General features: G+C 54.6%; 1 protein-coding gene across 1 annotated transcript in view; it reads left to right on the top strand.

Annotated features, from left to right (window-relative positions):
- The first annotated feature begins 2,944 nt into the window (after positions 1 to 2,944).
- The window catches only part of LOC144733746 (uncharacterized), a 77,271-nt gene continuing 69,860 nt past the window's right edge, over positions 2,945 to 10,355 (top strand). Inside the window, exons 1-7 of the mRNA XM_078615767.1 lie at positions 2,945 to 2,952; positions 3,577 to 3,691; positions 5,107 to 5,182; positions 6,046 to 6,128; positions 7,212 to 7,413; positions 8,903 to 9,031; positions 10,042 to 10,159. Coding sequence (XP_078471893.1) covers positions 2,945 to 2,952; positions 3,577 to 3,691; positions 5,107 to 5,182; positions 6,046 to 6,128; positions 7,212 to 7,413; positions 8,903 to 9,031; positions 10,042 to 10,159 — 731 coding nt within the window. The remainder of the gene's footprint in view (positions 2,953 to 3,576; positions 3,692 to 5,106; positions 5,183 to 6,045; positions 6,129 to 7,211; positions 7,414 to 8,902; positions 9,032 to 10,041; positions 10,160 to 10,355) is intronic.

Raw genomic sequence — 10,355 nt, 5'->3', positions numbered from 1 at the left:
TGTAGTGTACAGTGTAGTGTATAGTGTAGTGCACAGTACTACACCGGTTGTGTGTTGGAGAGCGAACCCGCTACAACATTTACAACTCGAGTACCGTGACGGTTCGCCGGTAATCTACAACCGACAGCGTCATCAGGCGGACAGCAGAGGTCACAACCGGGTACCCGATACCCGTACCCTACCCGAGGGGGGGGGGGGTCTTTGTCTGTGTGTATGCTGAACTTCTATCGCATCGTACGTAGCCACCTGCGCTAATCGCAAGTTCGGGGTAAGGACAACAAAATAAACACAACAACAACAACAAGCAGTTCTAAACAGATGCGTTTTGAATCTAGACGATGCACAGCTGACCTTGATGACACTGCTGATGATGATGATGATACTGCTGATGACACTGCTGATGATGATGATACTGCTGATGACACTGCTGATGATGATGATGACGACGCTGATGCATGCGTGTGCTTTTTTTTTTCTCTCTCTCTCTCGCAGCATCTGAACCGACCCTGCAAGGTAAGAGTGTGTGGACTAATCTCCATCTGTTCCATCTCACTCCCTTCTACCCGTGTGTGGACTAATCTCCATCTGTTCCATCTCATTCCCTTCTACCCGTGTGTGGACTAATATCCATCTGTTCCATCTCACTCCCTTCTACCCCATGTGTGGACTAATCCCCATCTGTTTCATCTCACTCCCTTCTACCCCGTGTGTGGACTAATCTCCATCTGTGCCATCTCACTCCCTTCTACACCGTGTGTGGACTAATCTCCATCTGTTCCATCTCACTCCCTTCTACACCGTGTGTGGACTAATCCCCATCTGTTTCATCTCACTCCCTTCTACCCGTGTGTGGACTAATATCCATCTGTTCCATCTCACTCCCTTCTACCCGTGTGTGGGCTAATATCCATCTGTTCCATCTCACTCCCTTCTACCCGTATGTGGACTAATATCCATCTGTTTCATCTCACTCCCTTCTACACCGTGTGTGGACGAATCTCCATCTGTTCCATCTCACTCCCTTCTACCCCGTGCGTGGACTAATCTCCATCTGTTCCATCTCACTCCCTTCTACCCCATGTGTGGACTAATCTCCATCTGTTCCATCTCACTCCCTTCTACACCGTGTGTGGACTAATCTCCATCTGTTTCATCTCACTCCCTTCTACCCCGTGTGTGGACTAATATCCATCTGTTCCATCTCACTCCCTTCTACCCGTGTGTGGACTAATATCCATCTGTTCCATCTCACTCCCTTCTACCCCGTGTGTGAACTAATCTCCATCTGTTACATCTCATTCCCTTCTACCCCGTGTGTGGACTAATTTCCACCTGTTCCATCTCACTCCCTTCTACCCCGTGTGTGGACTAATATCCATCTGTTCCATCTCACTCCCTTCTACCCGTGTGTGGACTAATCTCCATCTGTTCCATCTCACTCCCTTCTACCCCGTGTGTGGACTAATCTCCATCTGTTCCATCTCACTCCCTTCTACCAGCGTATGTGGACTAATCCACATCTGTTTCAACTCACTCCCTTCTATCCCGTGTGTGTATCAGCAAATCTGGCTGTGACGGTCTCACCTGATGACGGAGATGGAACAGATGGAGATTAGTCCACACACGGGGTAGAAGGGAGTGAGATGGAACGGATGCAGATTAGTCCACACACGGTAGAAGGGAGTGAGATGGAACAGATCAGGTGGGACCGTCACAGCCAGATTTGCTGTGTCAGCAAATCTGGCTGTGACGGTCCCACCTGATGACGGAGACTTATGTTGCCTCCGAAACGTCGTGATTTTTATTATTTTCTTTTTATACATTTTATTTCATTTTTTACCTATATGGTGACTTTACCGAAAAAAAAACTAAGAGTATGCACGGTTCCACCTGAAGACGGAAGCTTGTGTTGCCTCTGAAACGTCGTGATTTTTATTTTATTTTGATTTTACTTTTATTAATTTAAAAAAAATTACCTACGTGACTTTACCGAAAAAACCCCTAAGAATATGAATCCTTGCAAGTCACGAAAGCTTCAAATCTAGAAGTATGAACGAATGACCGACCGACCGACCGAAACGCCCCGAACCAAACGACCGTCTCAACGTGCTCTACACGTCTGCAGGCTCGCGTGCGGTGTGCACGCTGTGGGCCACCGAGGGCCTTGCCCACGTGGCCGCGTTCGACGGCGAGGTGGCGTCCGTGAGCGGCTCGGGGCTCTGCAGCTTCGCGCTCACGGCCGAGGAGCTGGGACGCTTCAACGTTGAGTCGTCCGTGCGGGTCGCGGACGGCGAGCCCGCCGCGATCGAGATCTCCACCGACGAGGCCAAGATCCACGTGGACCTGCAGGGAGGCCCCGTCAGCCTGCTCGGCAAAGCGTGAGTCTGGGGGGGCCTGGGGGATCCTTTGACCACGTGTAAAGCACCCACCGCCCCCCCGCCCACACAGTTGCTGTGGCTGTCCGCCAGAGGTCGCAAACGGGTTTTGATTCCTTACCCGTACCCCGTACCCGGCCGCACCAGGGTCGCAAACGGGTACCCGTACCCGTACCCTACCCGATACCCGGCTACCCGTAACCGGCCGGGTATCGGGTAGGGTACGGGTACCCGTACCCGTGCCAGTACCCTACCCGATATCCGGCTACCCATACCCGGCTAGGTATCAGGTAGGGTACGAGTACAGGTACCCGATTGCGACCTCTGGGATGAAGCCATGTTGCAGGCGCGGGTGGGTTGATTCTAGGAACTTGAATTGTGGGAAGAGACAAGACGTTGGGAAATGAGTGACAAACTCACCAGTGACTCACGGCCTACCCGTACCCGTACCCGGCCGCACCAGGGTCGCAAACGGCTACCCGTACCCTTACCCGGCCGGGTACGGGTAGCCGGGTATCGGGTAGGGTACGGGTATCGGGTACCCGGTTGCGACCTCTGCTGTCCGCCTGATGACGCTGTCGGTTGTAGATTACCAGCGAACCCTCACGGTACTCGAGTTGTAAATGTTGTAGTGGGTTCGCTCTCCAACACACAACGGGTGTAGTGCTGTACTATTGCACTACACTATACACTACACTATACACTACACTATACACTACACTATACACTACACTATACACTACACTATACACTGCACTATACACTACACTATAAACTACACTATACACTACACTATACACTACACTATACACTACTCTATACACTACACTATACACTATACACTACACTATACACTACCCCATACACTACACTATACACTATAATTGTAAATTTTGCTGTGGGTGTTACTCACTGTTGTTCTCGTAACGAATTGGCACGTTCCGTTCACGTGACAAAACCTTGATAATTGGCCGTGCCGGGTGGCGGCGGGTTTCACGACACAATCACGTTCACGCGGTCTAACCCCTGCAAGCAAACAAAAACCAAAAACCCTCCGTTGCGATGGACGTTGAACTTCGTTCCACATGCGTACGGGGCCATGCGTGCTCATCGGAGGGTGCAGCATCGACTCTAATGACCGTCCGTCGCCTTGTTTTCGTTGCCGCTGCCGCTGCTGCTGCTGATGCTGCTTCTTCTGCAGACTCACGCTGCCGTACATCGGCAAGGGCTTCTTCATCAAGAGCTACGGCCCCTACACCAAGTTCACGGCCAAGCTGCTGGGACTCTCGGTGGTGTGGGGAGAGAAGTTTGTGACGGTGAGAGGAACGCGCAACGCCCACGCCACGCCTCGCTCGCTCGATCGATCGATCGCTCGCTCGATAGATCGATCGATGGCTCGCTCGATAGATTGATCGATGGCTCGATAGATAGCTCGCTCGCTCACTCGATCGATCGGTGACGTCACGGTCGATGACGTCACCTGTCGATGGCGTGACATTTGATGACGTCACAGTCGGTGACGTCATCGACCTGCATCTACATCAGCAAGATCGATCGCTCGATAGATCGATAGATCCATCCATGGCTCGCTCGCTCCCCCACGCAGGGCGGTCTTGGGCTCCCTGCCAACCCGCGTCGCAGTCGATGACGTCACGGTCGATGAAGTCAGGTCCGGTGACGTCACGGTCGATGACGTCACCTGTCGATGGCGTCACGGTCGGTGACGTCACGGGCCGGTGACGTCACGGTCGATGACGTCACCCGTCGATGGCGTCACAGTTGATGACGTCACGGTCGGTGACGTCATCGACCTTCATCTACATCAGCAAGCCATACTACCCCTACACTGTCACGACCCCTATCACTATCACTACCCCTATCACTACCCCTATCACTACCCCTATCACTACCCCTATCACTACACCTATCACTATGACTACCCCTATCACTACCCCTATCACTACTTCTATCACTACACCTATCACTATGACTACCCCTATCACTACCCCTATCACTACCCCTATCACTACCCCTATCACTACCCCTATCACTACTCCTATCACTACCCCCATCACTACCCCTATCACTACCCCTATCACTACCCCTATCACTATCACTACCCCTATCCCTACTCCTATCACTACCCCCATCACTACCCCTATCACTACCCCTATCACTACCCCTATCACTATGACTACCCCTATCACTACCCCTATCACTACCCCCATCACTACCCCTATCACTACCCCTATCACTACCCCTATCACTATGACTACCCCTATCACTACTCCTATCACTACCCCCATCACTCCCCCTATCACTACCCCTATCACTATCACTACCCCTATCACTGTCACTACCCCTATCACAGCTGGTGCACGCGCACACGCGTGTGTGTGAGTCAGTGTGTGAGTTTTGTGTGTGGTACGGGTAGGGTACGGGTATCGGGTACCTGATTGCGACCTCTGGGATGAAGCCATGTTGCAGGCGCGGGTGGGTTGATTCTAGGAACTTGAATTGTGAGAAGAGACAAGACGTTGGGAAATGAGTGACAAACGGTGACTCACCAGTGACTCACGGCCTACCCGTACCCGGCCGCACCAGGGTCGCAAACGGGTACCCGTACCTGTACCCGGCCGGGTACTGGTAGCCGGGTATTGGGTAGGATACGGGTATCGGGTACCCGGTAGCGACCTCTGGTCCTGACCCTGTGCCGCGTGCTCTCTTACAGGTGAAGGTGGACAAGAAATACGAGAACACGACGGTGGGACTCTGCGGAAGCTACAGCGGCGTCCGTGGAACCGGCGGTGAGAATTACCGCGAATCTCTGTCCGTCGCCTGACGAAGCTGGTTGTAGTTGGTGGCGGTAACGTCGGGCTCGGGTTGTGAAATGTTGTGGCTTGGCTCTGCAACGCAAGCAGTGTGGTGCTGTACTAGTATCATATACTATAGACTACTACACTATACACTACACAATACACTACTGTACACTACTATACACTACACTATACACTACACTATACACTACACTATACACTACACTACTAAACACTATACACTACATTACTATACACTACACTATACACTACACTTTAAACTACACTATACACTACACTATACACTACTATACACTACACTATACACTACACTATACACTACACTATACACTACACTATACATTACACTATACACTACACTTTACACTACACTTTACACTACACTATACACTGCACTATACACTGCACTATACACTGCACTATACACCACTATACACTACACTATACACTACACACTACACTACACACTACTCTATACACTACACTACTATACACTACACTATACACTACACTACACTTTACACTACACTTTACACTGCACTATACACTACACTATACACTGCACTATACACTACACTATGCACACAGCGTTGGTGTACGGTGCTTTTTTCCGGAATTTTTGCTGTTTTTTCCCCCCTGGATTTTCTGTTTGCACATAGTCACTTTAAGATGTTTTCTTGTTCATGTTTTAGTTTTTTGTTTGTTGCGGTTGCACCCGATTCAAGAGCCGAATGGCTCACAGGGCTATACCTAATAAATGAACTTGAACTCGAATTCCACAACCCTCTCCTCCTACCCCCTGCCGCCCTACCCGCTGGCCTGACCCTCCATAGATTCCGTCTCCTCGTGGGTGCAATCCATGAGCACGGGGTCCTGCACAGCGAACGTCTACACACCGCTCGCTGACCCCAACAAAGTGAGTGTCGCTGGGGGGGGGGGCGCCCCGGGCCCCGCACTTTGGGGGGGGGGGGTGTGGCGTTGCGTATTCTGGGTAACAAAGACAAAGGTTCCTCCCTCCCCCCCGTGTAGCCTCTACAGGGACTGGGGGCAAGTGCTGTTCGGAGCAAGTCGAAGGTGTCTCGATGGGGGGAGTGAGTAGGCCTGCTCCTCTTTTTTTAAGGCCGAGTCGACCTAGGGGAGGTTCGAACTCGGGTTCGCCGGGTTTTGTAGCTCGGTGCGCTAACTGCTGCACCACCCATCGCCCCACCCACCACCACCCCCATACAGACACACGCCAAACAAAAACAAAGATCCCCCGTGTAGCCTTAACAGACTGTTGGGGCAAGTGCTGTTAACAAGTGGCACCTGTGAAGGCTACCGGCCAGTGTGGCGATGTTCAATACTACACACCACTACACCAGCTACTCACTTGAGGCTGAGTCGACGTAGGGGAGGCCCAGGTGTCCCACACACAGCGATCCTGCGTGTAGGGCACGCGGGCAACTGCTGCTGTCTCCAGACGGAGGCCAGTCCAGAGACAGAAAGTAGGAAGATTTAGGATGTTCAGCTGATGTTCTCTGTGTCTCGTCTGCACCTCCTCCACCACCTCTTCCACCACCTCCACCTCCACCACCTCCACCGCTACCACCACCACCTCCACCACCACCATCTCCTCCACCACTACCACCACCACATCCACCACCTCCACCACCACCACCTCCACCACTTCCGCCACCACCACCGCCACCTCCACCACCACCACCACCACCTCCATCACGACCACCTCCACCACCACCACCACCTCCTCTTCCTTCATCTCCTTCACCTCCACCACTTCCATCACCACCACCTCCACCACCTCCACCACCACTACCACCTCCACTACCTCCACTACTTCCACCACCACCACCGCCACCTCCACCACCACCGCCACCTCCGCCATCACGACCACCTCCACCACCACTACTTCCACCACCTCCATCACCACCACCATCACTACCACCGCCACCTCCATCCCCACCACCACCACCATCACCACCACCGCCCCCTCCCACCCCAGCAAGCGGAGTGCGTGGCGCGCTACTCGGCCTTCGCCTCCTGCACGGAGAACAACTCCCCCTTCGTGGAGCTCTGCCTGGACGCCGCCGCCTCCGCCGCCGCCTCTGCTGCTGCCTCGGCGTGCGCGTCCGAGACGGTCTACGCTCGCCGCTGCCTCCTGCACGGGTTCCCCGCCGACTCCTGGAGGGAGGCCGGCGCCTGCCGTGAGTTTTCGCCGCGCGCCCCGTAGCGGCTGGAGGGAGAGGTCAGGGTTTTTGGTCGGGTGGTGGAGGCTCAGGGTGGTAGAGGGTCAGGTGCTCGGGGGTCAGGTGGTGGAGGGTGGTGGAGGCTCAGGGTGGTGGAGGGTCAGGGTTTTTGGTTGGGTGGTGGAGGCTCAGGGTGGTGGAGGGTCAGGGTTTTTGGTCGGGTGGTGGAGGCTCAGGGTGGTGGAGGGTCAGGGTTTTTGGTCAGGTGGTGGAGGCTCAGGTGGTGGAGGCTCAGGTGGTGGAGGCTCAGGGTGGTGGAGGGTCACGGTTTTTGGTCGGGTGGTGGAGACTCAGGGTGGTGGAGGCTCAGGGTGGTGGAGGGTCAGGGTTTTTGGTCGGGTGGTGGAGGCTCAGGGTGGTGGAGGGTCAGGGTTTTTTGGTCGGGTGGTGGAGGCTCAGGGTGGTGGAGGCTCAGGTGGTGGAGGCTCAGGTGGTGGAGGGTCAGGTGCTCGGGGGTCAGGTGGTGGAGGGTGAGGTGCTAGAGGGTCAGGGGTCAGGTACTAGGTCAGAGGTCAGCTGGTGGAGGGTCAGGTGCTCGGGGGTCAGGTGTTGGAGGCTCAGGTGGTGGAGGGTCAGGTGTTGGAGGGTCAGGGGTCAGGTGCTAGAGGGTCAGGGGTCAGGTAGAAGGTCAGAGGTCAGGTGGTAGAGGCTCAGGTGCTAGAGGGTCAGGGGTCAGGTACTATAAGGTCAAGGGTCAGGTACTAGAAGGTCAGAGGTCAGGTGGTAGAGGCTCAGGTGCTAGAGGGTCAGGGGTCAGGTACTAGAAGGTCAGGGGTGAGGTACTAGAAGGTCAGAGGTCAGGTGGTAAGAGGCTCAGGTGTTTTAACACAGCTCCTGGTTTTATTGCCAGAAAGGCGAAAACCCGATTGTCGTGATGTAATACTGCCAAAGGAGGTCACGTGATAATCGATGTTTTGGCAAAACCCTCCACCACCCGATACAGCCGACAAGTGAAGGATTTGTCACGTGAACAAATCGACAAATAGTTTGCTGCTATAGTTTAGTGTATAGTGTAGTGTATAGTGTAGTGTATATTGTAGTGGAAAATAGTTTAGTGTATAGTGTAGTGTATAGTGCAGTGTATAATAGTTTAGTGTATAGTGTAGTTATATAGTGTCGTGTATAGTAGTGTAAAGTGTAGTGTATAGTGTACTGTATAGTGTAGTGTATCGGGTAGTGTATCGTAGTTTAGTGTATAGTGTAGTGTATAGTGTAGTGTATAGTGTAGTGTATAGTAGTGTAGTGTATAGCAGTGTAGTGTATATTAGTGTATAGTGTAGTGTATAGTGTATAGTAGCGTAGTGTATAGTCGTGTATAGTGTAGTGTGTAGTGTATGCCTTTGTTATGCAATTTCTGATACATTCTGATCAATCGACCGACCCCTCCGTGTCCCCCCCCCCCTTACTCCTTCCCCCTCACCCCCCTTCCTCCCCGTCCGCGTCACAGAGGAGCCGAGCTGCTCTAAGAGCTTCGTCTTCAGCGACTGCGGTAGCCCCTGCACCAAGACGTGCTCCAACCCCGTGGGGGAGGTGCAATGCGATGAGAGCTGTCTGCCTGGATGCTTCTGCCCCGAAGGTGGGTGGGGTGTGGTGGGTGGGTGGGTGGGTGAGTGAGTGGGTGAGTGGGTGGGTGGGTGAGTGGGTGGGTGGGTGGGTGGGTGAGTGGGTGGGTGGGTGGGTGGGTGGGTGGGTGAGTGAGTGAGTGGGTGGGTGGGTGGGTGGGTGAGTGGGTGAGTGGGTGGGTGGGTGAGTGGGTGGGTGGGTGGGTGAGTGGGTGAGTGGGTGGGTGGGTGGGTGAGTGGGTGAGTGGGTGGGTGGGTCGGTGAGTGTGTGGGTGGATGGGTGAGTGGGTGAGTGGGTGGGTGGGTGGGTCGGTGAGTGAGTGGGTGGGTGGGTGGGTGAGTGAGTGAGTGAGTGAGTGGGTGGGTGGGTGGGTGGGTGGGTCGGTGAGTGAGTGGGTGGGTGGGTGGGTCGGTGGGTGAGTGGGTGGGTGGGTGGGTGAGTGAGTGAGTGGGTCGGTGGGTGAGTGGGTGAGTGAGTGGGTCGGTGGGTGAGTGGGTGGGTGGGTGAGTGAGTGGGTTGGTGGGTGGGTGAGTGGGTGAGTGGGTGGGTGGGTGGGTGGGTGAGTGAGTGTGTGGGTCGGTGGGTGGGTGGGTGAGTGGGTGGGTGGGTGGGTGAGTGGGTGAGTGGGTGGGTGGGTGAGTGGTCGGTGGGTGAGTGGGTGGGTGAGTGAGTGGGTGGGTGGGTGGGTGAGTGGGTGAGTGGGAGGTGCAGTTCGACGAGACCTGCCCACCCACTTACCCATCCACCCACTTACCCATCCACCTAACCAACCACTCTCCCACCCACCCACCCTACTCACCCACCCACCCTACTCACCCAGCCACTAACCTACTCGCCCACTCACTCATCTGCCCACCTACTCGCCCACCACCCCAATCACCCAGCCACTAACCTACTCGCCCACCCACTCACCCACCCACTCACCCACCCACCCACTCACCCACCCAACCACCCACTCACCTACCCAACCAACCACTCACTCACCTGTCCCCCTACTCGCCCACCCACCCCACCCATCCGCAGGCACTGTGCTGGACGACTACGAGACCTTGAGCTGCGTGCCTCCTACCTCGTGCAAGTGCAAGCGCAACGGCCTCCTCTACAACTCGGGCACCGTCCTTGAAGAGGCCTCCAGCATCTGGTGAGAAAGGGGGCCCACACCATACCCCTCCCCCCAGCCCCCCACTCTACCCCGCAGGCCCCCCACGCACTCTCCTATCTCTCCCTTCTCATCTCACTCCACTCCTCTCTGTTTCAAAGAACAAATTTGACCTAAGGTCTACACTCATTTACCAGCTTCATATTCCCTATTGCCGTACATATGTAATAAAGGACTC

Source organism: Lampetra planeri, chromosome 48 (assembly GCF_965212315.1).
Source record: "Lampetra planeri chromosome 48, kcLamPlan1.2.h2, whole genome shotgun sequence".
Lineage (NCBI taxonomy): Eukaryota > Metazoa > Chordata > Hyperoartia > Petromyzontiformes > Petromyzontidae > Lampetra > Lampetra planeri.
Note: the sequence above shows the minus strand (reverse complement) of the source record. Positions and strands in the feature narration are given on the sequence as shown.